This window comes from Oreochromis niloticus, linkage group LG10 (assembly GCF_001858045.2).
Source record: "Oreochromis niloticus isolate F11D_XX linkage group LG10, O_niloticus_UMD_NMBU, whole genome shotgun sequence".
Lineage (NCBI taxonomy): Eukaryota > Metazoa > Chordata > Actinopteri > Cichliformes > Cichlidae > Oreochromis > Oreochromis niloticus.
This window is the reverse complement of record NC_031975.2, coordinates 11,545,480-11,567,721: the sequence shown is the minus strand read 5'-3', so window position 1 is coordinate 11,567,721 and position 22,242 is coordinate 11,545,480. Positions and strand designations below refer to the sequence as shown.

At 41.2% G+C, this 22,242-nt stretch overlaps 1 protein-coding gene across 1 annotated transcript; it reads right to left on the bottom strand.

Annotated features, from left to right (window-relative positions):
• Positions 1–870: 870 nt before the first annotated feature.
• ubash3ba (ubiquitin associated and SH3 domain containing Ba) lies at positions 871–20,965 on the bottom strand. The gene is made up of 14 exons (XM_003446798.5): positions 20,099–20,965; positions 7,725–7,778; positions 7,287–7,473; positions 6,060–6,258; positions 5,194–5,363; positions 4,873–5,081; positions 4,609–4,753; positions 4,303–4,423; positions 4,083–4,205; positions 3,841–3,933; positions 3,393–3,537; positions 3,194–3,300; positions 2,814–2,923; positions 871–2,702 (listed from the first exon to the last, which is right to left on the bottom strand). The coding sequence occupies exons 1-14, from the start codon at positions 20,224–20,226 to the stop codon at positions 2,565–2,567; spliced, it is 1,929 nt and encodes a 642-aa protein (XP_003446846.1). The 5' UTR covers positions 20,227–20,965; the 3' UTR covers positions 871–2,564.
• Between the last annotated feature and the right edge of the window lie 1,277 nt (positions 20,966–22,242).

Below are 22,242 nucleotides of genomic sequence, written 5' to 3'. Positions count from 1 at the left end.
TCTTTTTTGCGCCACCTGTAGTAACTGAGTCTTGAATCTTCAATCCTCTTAACATACTACAAGATATACTGTTAATGTAATATTTGCTATACACTATATCGACTTTAACTACTCTGACAACTAGACTATGCAATAAGCAGTAGGCTATAAATCAAACATACCTTATATCCTCCTCATCTTCTCATATCACGTGGAAGAACCTGTGTTAGCTAGAAAGTTCCATTTGTGGGGCTACCATGCAAATACAGTAGTTATTCATGTCCCAGGTGCTTTTCACCTGTGCGCTTTAACCTGTAGTGAGTTTAATATATTGTTAGTGGTCCCACGGATTTAAAATAAAATGTAGTTTTTAAAGTTTCGTCACTATTAAAAGTGCATTATACTAAGCGCCTCGAACAGGCGGAGGAAATGCAGGTGAACAGGTTAGCGCAATTACTTTTAGCTAGCGTAGTATTATTTGTGAGTTTGTATAATTCTTCTATGTCCTAAATTAATATTTCAGATTCATAAAATGTTGATAAATTTAACACATTAACCAAGAAATCCTCTTTGCAGGCAGTGCAAGGTTTATAGTAGGCAATTGAAAGAAACGGAAGTCTGAGATGGTATAAACCACATCTGGCAGCATGATGTCTGAAAATAAAATGTGTGAATGGTCGAAGTAGCTGCAAAAAACTAGTTCCTTTTCGTTTATGACTTGAACAAGTGTTTTCAATCAGAAATGTATGCCACTGGGTTTTTAAAAAAAAATAGGGTGGCACAGGAGGCTCCAGGAAATCCAGATATTTAATCAGAAATAAAGTTATAATAGAAAAAAATTACTTTCAGATTCATGCGCAGGGGTTCTGCACAAGACTTTAAATATAACTCTGTGGTGAACAGTTGTTTTGCAGTGGAAAAAAGCATTCAGACTTTTTACTTTAGTAAAAATTACAACCTTAGTTGGTAGCCTAACAGTACTCAATTTGTATAATCAAACATTAAAATACCTGAAGTACATATTTAGTATAGGTACTACCTCAAATAGTACCTGTACTAATTATGTAGAATGGCAATTTTATTATACATATTATCATAATTATTCATTCATGTATATGTCTCTTTAATAATTTTAAGTACTTATATGTTGCTGAGTAGCTTGCGCTAATAAAATGCAATTTATTTGCAACACAAGAAAAACCTAAAGCCTTCAAATAAATGGTGTTGAGTACATTGTATCCAAAATATAGTGGTGCAAAAGCACTACACATACATAACATAAAATACAAATACATTAAACCTGTGCTCAGAGATTTAATGTCAAAGTGTAAAATGAGTTTGATGTCCCTGTATTCATTACTGTTTTAAAAACAAATCGGGTACAGATCCACGTGTATCTGTGCCTGATGTTGCAACTGGTACAGAGTAAAACCTTAAAGCAACTAAACTTAATTGATATGCATTTGTGCAGACAGTTTACAGTAAGGGGATATGGGCGGCACTGCTCTACTGCACTGCAGTGTCCACTTATGCTCATTTTCTTGCTGCACGAGAAGAGGGAGTGAGGTCTTTACAGAAGACATGAAGGGTTGATATATGCTGGCCTTCGTAGCTCCACAACCTTGTTTTATTAATTTTTAGAGTATCTGTGGATTTTCAGATTCATGCAGCAAATAACTGGGATCTTATGTAATCCAGAAAAAGTAAAATTCATCACGTTGTCGAAAAAGTACTGTCGTGGTCAGGCTTACGGGGCGTCGGGGTCACAGAAAGTAAGCAGAAGGTTCAGTCAATAAAAAAACAACAACACAACAACATTCTGTATATGATCATATAAATTTTCTTGGTCATATTGACTTGGTTGTCTCCAGACAAATCCCATAGGCCATGGCTTACAGCAAGATTAAATGAGTCATGTGGGCAGATAAATGTTAACACAGAAGAAAATGATATGACATTTTACAGGAATCAAACCTATAACAAGCTACCCACCTGAGCACCAAAAAACGATGAAGATCAGTTCTCCCCTGTCTGATTGTCAACATTTCTTTTGTGCTTTTTGTTTGTTTTTTTCACCAGAGGGTCATAGCTACAAGTTAAATAGTTATTTTTGACCCACGGCAATATAGTTTTTCTGATACACAAGTCTTTCTCAACTAATTCTGGTCACAGTGTGTGAGAAGGCAGCAGAACACAAAGTCGTCACCCCCCTCCCCTCTCTGCCAAAGAGGGGCCCGCAGACACAGTTTAATGAGGCACCCTCTCGTGACATAAAACCTGATTCATCGGCAACCATCAACAAGTCAAACAGCCGTCTACATTCCTCGCAGCACCTCTACATTTTGGGTTAACAAGTATATCACTGAGGATAATGCAGCAAAGTCCCGCCCAAACTGTAACACATTTTTCTGTAATCTCCACACAAACTGTACATTCCCGTTCCTGAGCAGTGTGTTTGAATACATTTGCCTTCATTTATGCACTTCTTTTTTGTTTTGTTTTTTTTGTTTTTTTGCATGATGTCTTTTGATGGAAGCCACTTTTTGTTCAGCAGTTCAAGATAAGAGAGCCAAAGAGCATATCCTTCAATCTTGCATTAGCATTTCCCTCCAGTTGAAACTGTGATTGGGCCCGTGTGTCAGAGGCAGGATCGGTGGGTCGACCAGCTGCCACACCCCAGTCTCTCCCATTTCTTCGCAACTGCAAAATCCCAAGTAAGGAATCTGCACAAAGAAGACACAGATGTGCATGTTGTCAAAAAACACAAAGCATTGAGAAAGGGAGAGGTTACAAAGGAAATGAAAGGAGCGCTGAAACTAAAATGCTACACTGACCTTTCGGACAACTTGGACAAAGTCCTTGGAGTTTTGGGGGTTGAGGCCTTGTATCTGGCGAGTGCAGGCCTCCAGGGAGGAAGCATGGGCCACAAACAGGACCGTGTTTCCTGTGTGAAAGAGGTAGAGAACATAGAGTCACATTCCTCAGATACCATAAGCTTTCTGTCCCAAACTAAGCCATTGATGATGTTTGGTTTCTTGGATACGCGTGTTTTATGAGCTAAAAAGTCTAGCTAAAAAGTTTAAAAGTACAACATTGAAAACTACAGTTTTATCCACATAAAGTGGCTGTTTTAGCCTGTGAATGTTGGCAACATTTAATGCTTACTAAGCAATTACTTAAAAATCCTGGATACATGTTAATTATTATACTTTACCCAAGTTTTTGCACTCAGTCAGGATCTCTCGGGTCACCTGGAAGCTCCTGCTGATGTAGGTGTCATAGGACTCTGAAACTGTCAATTTACTTATGGGAATATGAGGTCTAGGAGAAAACGAAATAGATACAAGAGGTGAAGTAGATTGTAGGATCAGAGAAAATAGCACAACCTCCATAGTGTTAGTGTTGCTGTGTACCTATATGTTGTGTCCACACTCAGGTTAGCAGCAGCCAGCTCAGCTGGAGGGATCCAGGCAGGTAAACATGTACCTGAAACCCACTTGGTCCATTCAAACAGTCCTGGCTCCACACGGATTTTTGTCTTTCCGTCCTGCTGTAGACCTGGCAGAGAGTTGAACTGAGACTTACTCTTTTTGAAGTAAAATGTAAAGGAAATGTATAAATATGTGCAAACGAGGTAACCTTTAAAAAGGATTTGCCTTTTTAAAGCAGACATACTGATGTGTCTACATACTACGAAGGTCCTGTTACACTTTATAAACTAGACCTAGAAAAGTCTCACTGTGATAAGACCTGAACTAAAGATTTATGACTCAAAGCTAACATTGAAAATATCACATAGTAGAAAGAAGCTGAGTAGGTGCTGGTGTCAGTACACTGACGTCTGTGAAGATGAGTTCCTACCTTGAAGAATGTGCTGAGCAGTCTGAATGCATCGAAGAGAAGGAGAGCAGTAAACAAAGTCTATTGTTGTATTGCTTTCTAACAGGGCTTCCCCTGAGATAGGACAAAATACAGTGTGATTCCACAGGCGAGCATGTCATGTAGTATGGGAAATAAAAAAATTTCAGTCTTAAAAAGCTCAATTCTTCAGAATCTGGGCTAACTTTGCACTGGTAAATGAAATAAAAGTAAAATATACCAACCAACAAGACGGGCCTGTGTGGCGCCAAATACAGTAATTGGGCAATCCTTATCAAAGTCCCGGTGCCCTCCACTTCGAGCTGGGAGACTGGTTGGCATGTTGAGATTAGAGCGAATGTATCTGCCTGGACATCACAAATAAAATATAATAAATCAAGTCAAACGTGTTTAATGCCATACTAATGTGTAAAAAACATGGTCATCCCCCTAGTAAACCCTTACCTTTGGAGTCAAAGCACTGAGTGACCCAGTGTTTGCCAAACACCACATCCATCCTCTCCCCATGGCGACACACAAACAGCCTCATCTTGGACAGGGAGGGCTGACTAGCTGGTCTTGACACCTACGATTAGAATTGTTTGAAACTGTGAGTCATTAAAGACAACATGCACTAATCTGGAGCCTCTGCTAGGAGCCCACGCAGTAATTATTGTCATTAACAAACTCTTTACTGGGATTGTTACAGGACAACAGTGAGGTTCGTGATGTTTTTTTGTTTTGTTTTTTGTACTTTAACATGGGCTGTACCTGCATAGGAAGACAGAGGCCTGGAAGGCTGGGAGGATCCACAAGACTGTCAAGTAGACTGTCATTTTGCTGTCCATCAAATAATAGCCCACCAACAGTGCTGCCAGAGTTCGATGGAGAGGCACAGTTAAGAAAGGAGTAAGACCTAGAAAATGAAACAAAAAACAAAACACAAATGACTTAAATTGTTAATAGAGTTTTAAAAAGGGCACAGTTACCCACATTGCTGATGTGTATGTTGAATACCCTGCTTCCCCTACTTACCCATGGACGACCCATGTATCAGACTCATCGGCACGGTTGACGTAGTTCTCAGGGAGGAGGCCGGACAGCCCCGTACTCAGCGAACTGCCATACAGCCAGCCTTCGCTAGCGGTGCTCTGCTCCATCGGAGACATGAAAATAAAGTCTCCTTGCAACAGCTCCAGCTCATCATCGTTCTGAGGCATGTACGGGTACATGACTTGCAGTGTCTGCGGGGGGCCAGATGATTAAGAGCCATTAAGACGGCAGCAATTTCAAGTGCCAGAGCTACAAATGAGGAGCGGAAACATGCTTGTTACTTGGTACTAAATGAGAGTCTACCTCGTGATTAGCAAACCGAATATCCCTGGAGAAGAGCACGGCCAGCCAGTCACACCCTGCAGACACGTCGACATTTTTGGCTAACTTCTCCAAAGCCGGAAGGCTACTGGCTTGAAAGTGGTAAGCCAAAGTGACATGAAGCTGTTTCTTATGGGGCTCAACATGAACATCTGGATTAAGGATAACAAAGAACAACATATACACACCAGTCATCCACAACAATAAAAGCACTGGCAGGTAAAGTAATTAACACTACAGATCGTGTCACAGTGGTATATTTTTTTGGGAAAACCTGGATCTTGGCGTTCAGCATCTCTCCAAAGCCTATAAGTGCCCCCAATTCAGCCCAACCATATTAAGCCTAACTCTAATATGTGCCTTTTCCATGCAAAAGTTAAGGGTTTCTTGGGATGCACCAGCTGAAAATATAGAAAATACTAGTACCACTTCTGACCTTTAACCTTGACGATAGCATACAGCCTACCTTTCATGTTACTATAAGCTAGCCTGGCTCTGTACCATGGTACAGTTCCATGGTTATAGTTTTTCGTCAATGGCTACATGATGGACTCTCTTAGCCAGGCAAAGGAACTTCCAGGATATGGTATCAACTAGCGAACCAAGCCCCAAATAATAATACATTAAGCAGTGCTGCTCAAATAATTCTAATACATGGGATAAGCAAGAGAGAATTGTATTGATCCTTTCATAAAACTCAGAAAGCAATTAGGCATCCAAATGTCTGTCTACTCCTTTGAACTGAATCATTGCTGCAGAGAGCCTGGGAGCATTAGCATCCAACACTGCGTCTGCAAGACAGCGTTCATGTATAACCTCTTAACCACAGGGAAAAAGAGGACTTGAACCTGCTTTTGATGCGGCCTCACTGGCAAAGTCAGCAGCAAAACCCTTCAGAACTTCTGCCATCTGTTCCTCCACGAAGAGACCAATGAAGGTTGAGGAGACGTAGAGCTCCAGGGGGAGGGGCATAGGTATGCGACCTTTCCACTTGGCCATGGTGGTCTGGAGAGCATCGGACAGAGCCTCCACCTTCGCATCAGTACACTGAGCGTAAAGGAGATAACAACACAGGAAACTCAGTGATATACTGAACACTCTGTCATTGCTAGTGATATGTATACAAAAAACAATCTGCACATGGGCAAATATAGAGTTTAGTGCAAACATCTGTTTAGGTCCTTTTTCATTACACAGTACTATCAATAGAAAACTTTGGCAACTAGAAGAACAAAGAAGGCCTGTCAAAATAGCTCTCAAGTTTACGCAGACACGCCCTTAAACTAGTTTAAATCCCATCTCTTGGCTCTCAGTCACACTCATGTAAAATCCCACCCATTTCCAGTTATTGCCAGTGCTCCCCAGGGATCTGTTCTGGGTCCTCTCCTATTCATTACTTATTTACTTCCACTGAAAAGTTTAATCAACTTTTTAATATAAGCTTCTACTGTTATCCTGATGACATCCAGCTCTACCTGTCTACCAAACCTAACACCACTCTCCCACTTGTGATTGGCTCCAGGAAATCAACCCCTGCTTTGCTTGCAACTCTGAGTTTCTCCTGACTGGCCCCAGTGGTGTTCTTCTCACAGTCCCTTTGACTACCATGATGTTTACAGTAGAGTTTTCAGTTGCTCAGCTCCGCGCCTTGACATCTGTGGCACTCACCACTTTCAAATCCTGTCTCACAATGCATGTCTATGCATGCAAGGCTTTGAACTGGGAGAAATTGGGCTGAAATTCTACACATAGACGTAATGCTTTAACAAAGAGGAACTTGGGTCATAAGTTAGCTAACAACTGAGGGACAGATTTTAAATTTGAAGACCACAAAGAGGTTACATGAGGTTAACCAATCCAGCAAACACAAATCTAACATGTTGCATTTGCAAGCACTTCTTTCGCCTCTAAATTGTTCACTGCGTTCTCTGCAGCAGGCTTCACACGGAAATGTGACAGCATATATTAAATGTTTACTGTACATGTGCAGAAACTGAAAACAACTTCCTCTGGGTGAGCACGAATAATTTAAACACACAGACACACACACACACACACGGGAAGTTGAGACTGACCATGAAGAACTGGCAGAGGGTAATGTGGGGAAAGATGTTGTGTGCCTTGTTCTTGCCGCAAGACAGGCGGGACTGCTTCCAGAAGTGCGTGAGCTGCTGGAGCAGTGGCCCACTGGGTCGCAGATATAACACATACTCTCTGGGTAGAGGATCATCCAGGAAGGGGTCATCGACATGGGAGAAGAGCCTGGAGTGACCAAGAGGACGTCAAGTGGAAAGAGGGGGAAAAAAAAAAAACTGTGATAATGGAAGATAAAAAGGAAGGAGCAGCTAATGTCCAGCAGAGGGCAGCGATGGTTGTAAGTGCAATCTGACGTGACAATAAAATGTTATATTAAGTCAGTATATTTTTGCCATGTCAAGAATATCCATTTGATTTCCTGTTAAGCAATAACAAAAGGGAGAGTAAAGTTGAGTGTGCGCATGTGTTGCTCTCACCAGTCACAAGCCGCCTGGACGTTTTTCCCTCCTGTCGAAACCAGAGCTTTTAGGCTGCAAAACAGGAAGAGAAAGGGAGAGGGGGAGATCAAAGCACAGCCACACAAATCAATACTTTCTCTTCCGGACTGTATTTATTAGGAAGAGACTGCTGCGCCTCCGTGTGACCGTGAGCAAAGAACAAACATCCAGAGAGACCAGTAAAAAGACAGCAAGCACACAATAATTCTTTCATTATTCATACCAGAGGTTCATGAAACAGACTCTGACTTGAAGCAGCTAGCTTCTTTGCTAAGACCTAAGAATGCATTAGGACAGTCTGGTTCTACCATCAGTTAGGTGTGGCCACCTACTGGGAGATGCTTCTCCCTGTGTTAGTGTTAACTGAGGTCGAACATGAAGTCGAGCACACTCGATTACGGTAACAACACATTCAAATCACTCGTCTCATTGCTTAAAAATGTAGGCCAACCAAACCCCAGCTTCACGATACCAACATCTGCTATAAATGACAGATAAAATAACACCTTTTTTGTATTAATATGATATAAAATGAACGGTTCCTACCACAAGATTTATCTGTGTCATTTTATACTCTAATTTCTTTCTTTTTTTCCTGAAACAGAGAGCTGATTGAATGATTACTCTGGAGTGTTCAAAATCTAATTAGCATCTTTTTATAAAAGCTCTGTTATTGCAGGCTGCCTCTGAAGGGATGTGCTGATTCAAGGAGGTTTCTTCAGCTCTTAGAGGACTAACACAGATTATATCTGCAAGAGACGGTAATTTAGAAGGTTCAGAGCACACAGGCACTGCAAATCATTGGTGCACTGTAGCACAAACTTTGCTGTTTTGTCGAATATATCTTATGCTTGGTATTACATCCTGTAAGAGCTGGATTCCTGATAAACGAGTAAAGAAAGATAGTAGACAGTTTCATTTTTAAACAACAGGGAATTCATGTTAAGTAACTGCACTTTGCTTTGTAGCATTTAAGCTTTAAAGCTCAGCTACAAGCCACCCAACTCCATCTCCTTTGAGCTTTGTGGCGTGCTTGAAAATAAAGCAGAGCTCTGAGTCTGTTTAGCTCTCATTCATTGCATCAGATAACCCTAAAAGCAAAACCTTCATAATAATGTCACATTTTTCTAAATGATATGTCTATTCTCACATAAGAGAGCTTTGCTTGTTGGTACTCTTAATGGCAGTTCTAATGAGCCATAAAAGCGAACAAGGGGTTGTGTTCTGCACCATTGTATGGTCACCATTTGACTGAATTTATAGCGTGATACGGACAGAGTTCATTGTGCCGCCCTGATGTTCGAACTCAATGAGCTATTTTTAAATTTGTCCCAGTGAGAGGGTCCTAGATACGGCGAAATCCCCCCAACCCTGGGGCAGCGCGCACTGAAAGAGCACAGCGTGCGCGATGAGAGCGCCAAGCCTACAGGATCATAACAGATGGCTCACGCAGATCTACATAAAGACTTGAGTTATATATCAGCTACAGTGAGAGTCAAAAAATTTGGTTAGTCTATTATTTATACTATTTCAGCACTACACCACCACTGTAAGGAGGAGGTTTAAGAAAGAGAGTCAGTTGTCCTTTTCAAAAGATTCCACCTGGTTCTGTGTGGAGGAGGAAAAGAAGGGGATTTTCTCTCAGAAGGCATGATGGGATTACATGCAGATGTGACTGAGACGTCACAAAATCCAATCCAGGCTGGAACATTGGATTCTTGCTTCTTATCTCCTTGGTATTTTATGAGAGTGAACCCTTGCGATATTAAATAATAGTAATGCTCTTAGTGCGGAGTCAGAGAGCAAACTGATGCAACGGCACTTGAATTTAATCTGCCTTTTTTTTAAAGATTTTCATAGGAGAAGAACCCCTGATCCATGTATAAACAATAACACAACATCAAGCAGGATGGTGTTGCCATTTTTATTCATCTATGTGGCACAGATTTTTAGAAAGGGCAATGTTTTAAACAAAAGATTTTTTTGTATGTGTGTATTTTGAAAATGTAACGCACAAGATTGGAGTTTAAGCTTCAGCTTTTCGTGGATCAGTCCACGTGAAAAGGACATCATTACCGACTCCGGCAACACTTCAAAGTAAAAACATAAAAAGCAAACGATGCTGACACGTTTGATCAAATCATACGTTTCAGCTAACAGCCGATTCAGAAATATGTCTGTCTGAAACTTGTCGATTTTTCCTCCTTTATTAAATCCACAAATAAAATTCTTGAGATTTCCGAATGTCTTTTGTGAGAGTGTCCTTGACTGAAGTAGGTAACAGTAACCGAGCAGGTTTTTTCATGCCTGGAGAAACAGAGGAGCCTCTTCCTGTGAGGAAGCTGTGCTAAATACCACCAGGCTTGTTTCGTTGCAGCATGTTTCACTGTGGTTTGTGCTGTGTGTTTTTTGCTACCATTTTTCTTCATGATTGTACTTGATGGCTCACTTTGGAAATGTTATACAGGTGGCCAGAGTGTTCACACTCAAACCTCTAGTGTGACTCCTCTGAGGAAACTTGTTAAAACTTGTAAGTGTAATGTTCTCACGATGAGCTCTTCCATGCATAGTTCCCTTAGAAAAGAATATCTTTTTATTAAAATACTGATTAAGCAAGAAATCACATGCATGTGATCTATTCCTTTGCCAGAAGTTTAATAAAGAAGGTAATTTTTCCACAATTTTTAAAGCTCATATTGGAATATTATAATCAAGTGCTACACATTTTGAAAATGAAATATCCTTATACTAAATTATAAATGTAGCAATACTTTTTTCAAATCCCCACTTTCGAATTCGGTGCCTTCTTTATTAAACTTTCCCACATTTCTAATAGTTTTTGAAAAAGAAATGAGGTGATTTAAGTATGCGTTGTTCTTGGCATTTCTTGCAGTCATTTCCAAGATGCGTCGAGGCCGTTTTCAGAAATATCTTCAACTTTTTTAAAGCCGTACTTTCATGGTCTGATTTTGACTGACATGCGGGACCACAAGGAAGTCGTAGTCCACCAACAGACATGCTTAAAGGTGTCATGTATACTTTTGCCACCGCAAATTCCTACATGCACGCTTGCATTTCATAATCCAACCTCAGACGAGCCCTTGCCTACTTTACAGAGTGGTTATGACTGATAACAAGAACTAGCGTCACACAACCCATGTAGATCATATCAGTGTACATATTTGGATGCAGTCATGGTAAAAAGAAAGTACATTTCGAAGGTTTTCTAATAAGGACAAACACCTCATACTGGTTGTCAAGCACAGCGGTGGAGGTGTGATGATTTCGGCTTGTTTTGCAGTAAAAGGACCTGAGCACCTCGCAGCCATTGAGTTACCATGAAGTCGTCTGTATGGCAAAATGTTATAGAGTCAGCTGAACTAAAGTGACGCTGGAAAGAAGAGTGGGTCAAACATCCTCCACAACAATGTGAGAGACTGAGAAAGTCATACAGTTTTGGTGATGAAGGCGAATCTACAAGTTAAGTTAAGACCTAGTGAGGACGAGATGTAAAGTCTTGACACACAGAATATTGTCTATTTCTTTCCATCAAAAATATCGATGCACCTTCACCACTTCAGAGTAGAATGATAAATAAAGACAACACTGCCATAAATACAGAGAACAAAATAGTTCGACTAGTTATTCCAGCCTTCACTTACTAAAAATGTTAAATGCCAAAAAAGAGAAAGACTTTTTGGCTATAGCGGTCGATGCGTTTTCTTTTACCATGAATTAATTCCATGTTTCAAATGTTTTTTCCGTGTCGTGCCAGAGTATATATTTGTTAGTGAACTCACTCTGGATTAGGTTTCCGTCACGCAGAAGTATAACAGAAAGAGACCATTATTGAATGGAGCTTTAACTTAATTTGCACATGCACCACGGCTGCACGCAATACAGAAAACAGCTTTTCATGGCAGCCACACATGGCAACTGTGTTTAGTTCCTGTTTCCACATTTAAGCCCATTTCAGATAAAGCGTTGTGTTGCATGTTTTCGGTTTTTCACACGTAATATACAGCGGACTGTTTATTACAGTTGAACTGGATATTTTCCCATGCAGGTTAGTTACATAAATTTCCAAAGAAGTAGCAAACCACAAATGAAGAACAGAAGTTAAAAAAAGAAGCATATCAACACATCTTAGGACACACACAAATGTGTTAAATGCTCCCAGGGGCCCCTCCTGACTTCGCTCAATAGGCAAATCAACATTTCCTGTTTACTAGCCACACATTTTTTGCAACTTATTATAGCCACAGGGCTGATAGGACTGATGCTGCTGAAAAAAAACTGCAGCCCGAGGAAAGCCCCCATCAGGAGAGGAAAGGGGCTCCCCTTCGGCCAATCTAGCAGACTATGCAAATAGATGGTAAGCCCACGCCAGACATGAGGCCTGAACTTTGTGGTTTAGAGGTCTGAATGAAGCCAATAGCTGATTCATCATTATAGTTCACGATACATTGCCTCCAAGTATCCTTATATACAACAAGGCTAATGCGTTCATGCCAACAAAGCAATAACGCTTACAGACTTAACATTTCCATTATGTAGATTTAATGTATATGTTGAAAGAGATGCTTTATGGCATTTTGTTTCCTGAGAGTTAGATGAGAAAACTGATGCAACTCTGATGTCTGTGCATTAAAGCACTTATGTCTCGAATTCAGCTCACTCAGAAGACAAGTTTGGTCCACGAGTCAGGTAGCTGTTTATGCTTACTGACTTAGTGACACTAAGCCAGCTACCTGTGGTATGATTATAAAAGGGTCCTTGCAAAATGTTCTATCAAGAGACCCATCTCTGACCCTCAAAAGTTTGAAAATCCCACTATTAAACTAGCCACATCTTTGAGGTCAATTTGGTATGCGCAAAAAGTGGAAGCAGCGCAAAGTTGTAGCACACTAATGTTTAGACATTTGCCTGCTAACACCTCTATAGCTAATTTGTTTTATCTTGTCTGTTTAATCTACTAGTAGATGCCCGTGCGTCAGTGTTGTTTGGCCTATTTGTTCTGTTTAAAATGGCTTGAAATGAAAACAATATGATGCTTTTATAAGGTGCTGTAGGTGCATAATTGCAAAAACTAGATATTTTAACCCATTGCTAGCTGGTTGCTAGGCAACATGATGACATTATAACATGACATAATGATATATTGGTAGCTAATTGGTTCTCAGCATAATATATTGTGTAGAAGCCAGGTTATATATGATAAACGATATTTCAAGTTTTAACGTTGCTTTCTTTAGTTTTACGGCGTCTCAGCTTGTGAGTGTTTGTAGACAGCTTGGCATCTTCCTTGCAAACTAGAGGCGACTGCAGCAATCTGCTAGGAACCGCTAGTGTGAATGTATCTGCCCGGCACCGTGGAATCCAACTGGCATTTGTCATGAAATGCCAGGATTGGCAGGTCCACTGGCACCCTGTGCTTTTCAAAGATGAGAGCAGGTTCACCCTGAGCACATGTACAGGATCTGGAAAAGCCATGTAGAAAATTATACTGCCTCTAACATCACATGACTGGTTTGGTGGTGGGTCACAGACCTCTACAGGCTAGGCAACGGCACCGTGGCAGCCATTAGGTTTTGAATTGCAGCAATTAAATTTCAGCAAAAATAATAATAGATTGCATTTATACAGCGCTTTTCGAGACCCTCAAAGCGCTTTACAATTCCACTATTCATTCACTCTCACATTCACACACTGGTGGAGGCAAGCTACAGTTGTAGCCACAGCTGCCCTGGGGCAGACTGACAGAAGCAAGGCTGCCATATCGCGCCATCGGCCCCTCTGGCCCTCACCAGTAGGAAGTAGGTCAAGGACCAAGGACACAACGACCAAGCCAGACAGAACCGGCAACCTTCCGGTTACAAGATGAGCTTCCCAACCCCCTGAACCACGGTCGCCCCTAACCTGCCTAACCTCACTTTTTTTTTTCAGGGTGTCTTTGAATTCAGTCCAATGTAAGTTGATCATTTTCATTTCCATCAAACAATGTTTTCCTAAAACATTACCTAGTTCATATCAGTATAGATATCCAGCATGGTTACTTTCCCACTGAGATCTGATGTGTTTTCAAAGTTTTCCTTTAGTTTTTTTGAGCAGTTTATTAAAATACCAGCTCTGATTTTTACTAATCTTGCCCCTTACAAATACCCTCAATATTTAAGTAATTAAAAAGACAAAAACAAAAACTAAAAATATTGAAAACAAAACAAAAACTAGCTTTTTCAAATAATAAAAACTAAAGTGCAATAAGGAAACTAAGTGAAACTGAACTGAATTAAAACAAAAACTCAAAACTGAAAAAAAATTAACAAAAGAATTTAGAGAATATATAACTATATATACTTTGATCTCTTGGTGTTGTACATTCAGAGCTTTCTTTAGAGCTATCAAAGCAACATTTCAGTAGCACCCCTCTAACAAACAAGCAGTGTATGGCCCGTGTCACGGGCCACTACTCTTCATTATTTCCACACAATCGACACATCAAATCCACAAGATCAGATGGAGAAAGTCAGAGATTGACACCAGTTAATGAACTGTGAGCCGTTTGTGTTGCCAAAGTTAATGTTTAGTCGCTCACTGTGTTCGCCGAGCTTTGCTGTTTGAGCAATTGATTAGAAACGCTTCTGTCAAAAACTAAAACAAAGTGTGCTGTTTTAGCATGTTATTTTTAGTGCCCCATGACGTCAGTGAAATGAGGCAAAGTGCACAGGGCGAATGTTTCACTAAGAATATGTGAGGCTCGGTGCCAAAATTGTGACGCATAACACAGCATTCATCAAAAGTCCGCGGATGTGTCATGCAAAGCAAAGCAAAACAGCAAATGTTCAAGAGTTGCAGCTGACACGCACATGGATGCTTTCTGAAAACTAAAATCAGGATCTTTATTCTGGGGTTTTTTTGGTTTAATTACACCTGAAAATTTTGTTTCCAGGCCTCAAAGGTCAGATTAAAATTGGCCTGTCGACAGGTTAACGAATAAAAGCTTAATCTAAATAGAGTTTTTAATTGTTCACATTTTCTAAAGTTTTGCATTTGTCTACTGAGAAAAAAAATACAGCAACTCAAGAGGTATAAAAGGCTTTTACAATGCAGAAGAGACGTGCAAATCCCCTGCGTCAGCCACCCTTCAACCCTCAAACGAGCACACTCTAAAGGTCACAAGCCACTTCCGGAAACGGGCGACTTCCTCTTGGCCGTCTGCAATGCAAGCTCAGAGTTTGTTACTGCAAGCAGCCACTAACATGTCTGATGTACACGTGAGCTACATTAAGATTTCCTCAATTAAACTGAAAAGGTTCCTCACTGATGCCTTTGGTGCGTGTTACACGGGAGTAAAGTTCATGCATGTAGCTGCTATGGTTGGGAGTTATGAAACTGATGCAGGCAAGAGAACATTGTCCCACACCGACTTCCTCTTAAACAAACAAAAGCCTTTACAGACAGAAAGAACAGAAACAAAGACAGAAACGACAAATTTACCACATATTATGCTATCTGAGCATAGATACGTTAGAGCGCAGCAACCACAGTGCCAGCGCCCTCTTCACTTTAGACGCACTGTGGGAAACCAACAGACATGGCAATGCCTGAAGATAATTGCACGTGTTAAGGGATCCAAAACAGAGGCTTTTGGTCAGCATTTGTCAGGGTTTTATACTGGAGCTCAGAAGGGCTGCATCCTTTTCCACAATCAACACCAGATTTAGGGCAAATAAACAAATGAAGGGCACATTTATGGCATTTATTAAGCTAAACTGCCAGATATTAGATGGACCAGCCTTTCAAAAGCAGCAATTTTCTTAGAACTTGTGTTTAGTTATGATGTTATATTTTCTAATACGCTACAGACTGAGCACTTATTAAAACCCAACTGCCTGATCACCCGATAATAATATATATTTTTATTTCAGATTTTGGATTTTAGGTGCAAATATTTATTGGCTCCCGTGTTTTGGTTTAGAGTGCGACAATCCTGGATGCACGAGAGTTTTGGGATGAAGCACAGACCTTCTGACTGAGAAGTGGTCATTCTGCATAATGCATTACAAAAGCCCTTCACCACTTCTAGTTTGTCTACATCCTGTTAGCATGAAAGTAAAAGTGAGTAAAAGGGTGTCTAAATATTTTATTTACTCTTTTAATTCCCAGCTTTGCTCTTTGTTCCTGCGGTTCTTGTTCTGGTGCATTGTGGTCATCAGCTTCACGCTTCAGTTGCTCCAAACTGCCACAATAAACACTGAGGTAAGGCATTTTAATGAATTAGTATGCTGGCTCACATCCTAATTTGTTTCTATTTCAGTCACATTTTTTTTCTTACAGCTGCTTCAAGGCAGGTCTGTGCTTCATGCATGGCTGACATGAAGAAGCCGCAGACACGCCGTCTGTTTCTCGTAGTTTCTCTTAACATAGTTCATCATTTGTTTAAAGCAAGAGCTTAATTCCTCTCTTGACTTTCTCAAGAGCTGTAAAACTGCGCCTAAATCTGCCATCAGCACAGGTACCTACAGTCAGCCCACAAGCTGCCGTTACCGTAGTTATGTCAAACTTAGCCTCAGGTAATACACTGCTCTGACATTACACACTCATTGATAATTGGAGGTCAGAGAAAAGTCAGGATCCAAGTCAGGACAAAGGAAGAAAGACAGAGAAAGGGCCTTACTGATAAGGTAGAGCAGGCCGGAGAATACTGGGGGTATAAACTCATGGCGAAAGTTAATATTTAACTACAGTGGCAGTGATGCAAGCAAATGCTTTATCAAGGAATTTCACAGAACATATTGTTTACAAAATACCTGTCATTATACAGACCATGTCTGGAAGTGACTAGAAGCTTGGATATAACATCACAACAAAAGATCACCAAAAGTGCAGCAGATGGCTCGGTCTAGCTTCAAAAACAAAACGGTAGTTCTAGTCCGATACTCGCAGTTGCTTCATATTTTTGGACACAAATTTCTGTTTCATGTGCAGAATTTGTTTACCCTTAAGGTGTTGACGTAATAAACAAAGATATTGCACTGAAGCATAAAACATTTACAGCTATTTTTACACGCAGTTCCTCCCCCGGCCCTATAACGTAAAAAGACTCATTTTGAGATCTTGTTGAGGACCCTTTGCACGATGTCTGGAGTCTGTGGACCTCACCAAAGATTCTTTCTTTGTCATGCTTTGCAGGCCTTTACTGCAGCTGTGTGTAGCTGTTGTTTATTTGTACTTCTGCCTTCATTTTTGCATTCAGTATGTGGAATGCATACTCGACTGGCCAAGTCAGTCAAGTGATCGGCTTGGCCATTTTCGGCTCTGTAATGGCCTTTCTGTTCTTGAGGCTGATGAATGTTTTGCACCTTGAAATCTCTACGTTTTTCTCTCTTGAAGTCTTCTCTTTACGGTGGGATTATTGACAATGAGCCTACATAGTGGATAGTTTCAGCACTTTTCTTTACCATAGAAAAGATGCTGTGATCATCCACCAGCTGTCTTCAGTAGAGGTCGAGCCCCTTTACGTTGCTCACTATGGCATAGATTTTATTTAAAATAAAATTATATTTGCCATTATTATTTTCTAGAAAAGAAAAACTACCCATAGTCATATAACTCTACTTAACTATGATCTTAATCTAAAGCTAAAATACCAAATATTTGGTCAAGTATCCAAATAAAATGAGCTTAACTCTAAATCGTGTCCTCAGTTTTTTATTATGGCAAGTCTGTGTTGTCAGGAGCTCAGTTTCCAAACCGTCTTCCAACCATCTGACAGCATCATCGCACAGAGAGAGAGAGACCACTGTCCATCCCTGTCCTATCTGATTACACAAGTCAGTTCCTGGATGACTCAGCAGACCCCTCGCTGCCCAATTACAACAGAAAGCCCAATACTCCGTGTTCGTGTATGCGTGTGTGTACATGATTCATGCTCCCTACTCCCTGAAAAAAAAAAAAAAGAACTCTAGCACAATGAAGCCGTTGTTCGCTCGAGCCATGACTGATAACTGATTTTCCTATTAGTACCTCTCCCTCTCACAATACCAACTGGGAGAGAAGCTGACAACAAAACCTAATAACCAGATGTTTATTTTTGATATTTTACAGCGACGTGTCTGGCGTGGTCGTCAGAGTAGATTCTGACCGTTTGAAACACATCTGCAGAACAAAGATAACTTTTAAGTGAATCGAACTACAGCCCCCAAATGTCTTAATCGTGGATTTCTCAGTTTCCGACACGAATCGGAGTATTTCGTTTAGAGAGGGTTACTGCAAAGCTGTCTGTGGTACAAAGACAACACTGGGACGTATTGCATTATCGCTTGATAAAGCAGACGCGACAAGCGTGTCCGAAAGCAGTTGCCTGTTTACACATCGATCAGATACAGAGCGACATTATCGCCTCATCTTTTACGTCTTTAATGTTCCACTTAGAGAAAAAAAAAAAAAGCTTTGTGTGCAGTTATTTTAAGACTAGAAAATGGTTAGTAAAAACTGTGCATATTTGATTCCCTAAAAATAAGATGGGATATGGAACCGCAAGCAGTCACACATGTAATTAGGCTCCAAAAATATAACAATGTCATGTTATATTTAGGTATCACTAGTCATATAAGTAAAAAAGGAGCCTCACACAACATGAGGCTTTCTAGGGGGAGTGTGCACAAAACACCTTTTATGTTTGTTTTCTAATATCATAAATAGGCCAGAGAGGCCAGACAGCCTTGAAGGCAGTGACTCCTAATAATCCTGCTCCATTATGAATGTAATAGCCTCAATCAAATCAAAGTGTATCAGTCTGTCATCAATAATAGAAGCAAGGCCGGGCATACAGGTTGCTCTGTCTGCATCGGTTCATTGTGCAGAACTAGTGAGAGCTTCAGCCTGGAGCGATCAAAGCCGGGATGACCTTAGCCAGTTTTGCAAATGATAAAAAGGTTTAATTTTGGAGACGCTGCATCTTAAACAAAAGCGAAAGACTGTTCAACACTTTCGGCCTACTTGCAAAACTCTGACAACGGTCACTGCTAAATTCTGACTCCTCGTTCTAAATGGGCAGACAGTTTTATATCTGTACGATCCAGACGGCAAAACAAGCATCAGAGCTTGACGTTAATCGCAGCACTCTCAGGTAATTCACTTTTGTCTGCCGTGGCGGTAATTTAAGCTTTCTTTTGATACCTGGGGAGAGGCTGAACGTACAGAAAGGCTTTTGTGTGAGAAGATGAGGCTGCTGAAATATATGTAATGTGGGAGTCAACGGCAGAGCGCGCAATGAGAGACACTATGATTACAGATTAAGTGATTAGGTGGAGTTTGCGCAGCGAGAGGAGGCTGAGATGTAAAAACGGAGCTCTGTGCAGAACTTAAAATTTGACACCTCCTCAATATGTCGGGTTACACAAACCACATCATGTTTGATAAAACGCTTCTTTGCCCACAGGCTCACACGACAGGAGTGAAATAAAAGGCTCAGCAACAGAAATGTTCATAACTTTACACACTAACAAAGCTGTGCATCCATTTTTTTACTACTCTTCTTTCCTGGTTTCAATAAACGCATCCTTCTGTTGGTTGACCTCGTTTTTTATAAGAAATATTTGTTATTTATATGATTTTTTTTGGGAGTGGGGGGTGCAATAGTAGCAAGCAGACCACACATTGTCATTTTCCAGTATAATTACATAATCAACAGACTACAGTCACAAGCCAGTACTGCTTGTTTCCTGGCAACTTCTTTGCTCAGGGATGAATGAAAAGAAGTATTGAGAGGCACATCCAGGAGAGGCCCAGGGAGTCAGCTTCTCATTGAAAAAACAAACAAAAGCAAAAAAAGACTGCCTCAGACAACACTAAACATCTCCTGTCATTTTTTATTACCTTAGTAGTGGGAAGAAGACCAAACAACACATGGACAGGTGCGTGCACGGCAGCACTGAGGTACTTGGGTTTGCAACACTTGAGCTTAAGTCATTGTAGCTGTCTTTTTTTAGCTGAAATTGAGTAGCTTGCGTTCATATTGTTGGACTAAATACTTTCTGCAGCATTGCAGAAAGAAAAGAAAAAAAGTCACGCATGGCACAATAGATAAGCCGAAGTCCTACTGTATAAAGCTGCTGTAGCATTTTTCTTTACGGGGGTCATCTGAGAAGACCCCACGGGCGATATTATGTATCAACAAACACGCACAGCTGAGCAGACTCGCTGCCTCTCCTTCCAGCTGCAGAGATGCTGCTGATCAGCTGCTGATGTTGACGCCGAAAGGCAGATAAAGGAAAACTTTGACAGGCTGCTGATGGTCAGTTCTACAGTGTTTAATGGTGTGAGCAGTGTGTGAAGCTGTGTATACTCACGCCCTGGTCTTGGGGAAGCCCATGGACAGCAGTACGTCCAGAGTGGACCCATGTTTAATGGTGTTCGGCCGGTTCTGGCGCTGTCTCCGTGGGGTCACTTTGGCATACAGTTCCTCTTTAGCTGCCATAACTCACTGCTCCATCGGTACGTCAGGTCCACCCCTCCTCCGATGTACTGTCATTTGTTGGAAGTAATAGATGTGTATAGATATAGATAGACCGATGTGTGTAGAGAGTAAACCAGAAGAAGAAAGGAAGAGGCGAGCTATTTAAAGCAGGCTGCCCCGGCTGAAGAGGAAGCGCGTAGAAATCACGAAACAGTGCGGGGAAGCGAGCATGGTGAGACTTGGTCTAAACGCACGGAGCTTGTCAAGCTGCCTCCTGACGGGCTCGCACATGAACTCAACAGCAGGGGGCTCAGCCATGGAAAGTCACTTCTGCGCTGTCAGCCGTGCCCCCGATCCACAGTCGCCGAGCGCGGAGGCGAAAGTGTCTGACTCCCGCTCGCTGTTCGCATCCGGTCCCCTCGAGTGAGAAAGTCAGACTTTCCTCGCCGAAACGACGTCTTATTTATGAATGGATCCCGGAGTGAGGGGAAGGCTGAGCCTGTAAACGGTCGCAGGTCTGACTGCGCGGCCCCTCTCTCTCAGTTAAAGGGGTATACGCTTGTTTGTGAGAGGACAGGAAAGCTGTGCGGGTTATAAACGGAACCAGGGTGAAACTAAAAGTAAAGCACACTCCTCTGCTTACATACGTGTGCGATGAAAGTAATTAGATTACTTGAGGAAGGGTGATGTAAAGACCCGAGGTAGGGCTGGATGGTGGAAAAAGTTGGTCACACTTCCTGTCTGCGAAAGTCTGTGTCGACACTACCCGCATGCGCAGTGCACGGCAAAGGAGATCCGAGCACCATCAGTTGCCACAGTAACCCGCTCAATTTGCCCTAGATTACCATGTGAAATTTAGATATTTCTAACTCTTACGGGATCGCGGCGATCAGTGAATTCCTCCTGCAGTTAAGTGAATGATTTTTGTCATTTTAAAATGTATTTGTGTAGACAATAGCACTTTTTAAATGGTAGCTTTATTTTCCTTCATATTGACAGCTGTAGCATTTCAGCTGTGTGTGAGGTACACTGTTAAAGGAGAAAATAGAGCAAAGAACTGCAATAAAAATAGATAATCATGATAATAATTAGTACCCCATCGTGTTTGAAACGAAGATGCAGGCATTAATTTTTAAACTCGTCTGCATGACTATGATTACATATTTGTGCGCGTGTGGCCATGTATTAAAAATAAAGGGTGTCATGTCTCATACAGCTCAGTGGACAAAAACGTTTACTTCTTATTCAGTCCACTGCCCATCATGTCCGTCAGAAGTACTTAGCAGTAGGTACATTATTTCATACATCCCAATAGTTATGAATTGAAACGATAGTTAAAACCTCAAAATGATAAAAATGTTTTACGATTACCTGGATTCCTTACTTCGTACTCAAAGCTGACGGGCAGCATGTGCTTTGGATTGTTGCTTGGTGGATGTACACTCCTCAAAAACCAAAAGGAACACTTCTTAATCAGAGTGTTGGACTAAATCAATTAAACTTGCACTATATGGTCAGGGAAGTAGCAGAGAGGGTTCTTAATCAGTCCCATGTCCTCTAGGTGGCCCTGTGCTCACTGCTGTGCACCGTGGAGCCTGATTGGCGTTTGCCATAGAATACCAGAAAATGAAGGTACAACACTTACGCCTTGTGCTTTTCACACAAGAGAAACGGTGACAGACATGAAAGGGTCTATAGAAGCTGTGGAAAATGCTGTGTTGCCTGCACCATTGCTCAGCATGACCAGTTTTGTGGTAGGTCAGCGATGGTCTTGAGAGGCATGTCCATGGATGGAAGCAAAGGCCGCTACAGGTTAGGCAACGATTACCAGTAAGTATCAGGTTGAAATCTGTGGACCCACTGTCAGACCCTACGTTGGTTCAGCTGATCCTGGGTTCCTCCTGGTCCACAACAATGCTGGGGGTTACGGAGTACAATTTTAAGTTGCTACAGTGAAATTTCAGTAAAATGTACTAGCCTGCCACATAATATTACAACTTTTAATTTTAAGAGTATCTTTGAATTCAGCCCTCTGTA

Coding starts and splice junctions, on each gene's coding strand:
- ubash3ba (XM_003446798.5), bottom strand. CDS start 20,226: ATGGCAGCTAAAGAGGAACTGTATGCCAAAGTGACCCCACGGAGACAG. Junction 7,474..7,724: donor GTCCAGGCGGCTTGTGACTG/GTGAGAGCAACA, acceptor TGGTCACTCCAG/GCTCTTCTCCCATGTCGATG. Junction 2,924..3,193: donor GACTGAGTGCAAAAACTTGG/GTAAAGTATAAT, acceptor TCTTTCACACAG/GAAACACGGTCCTGTTTGTG.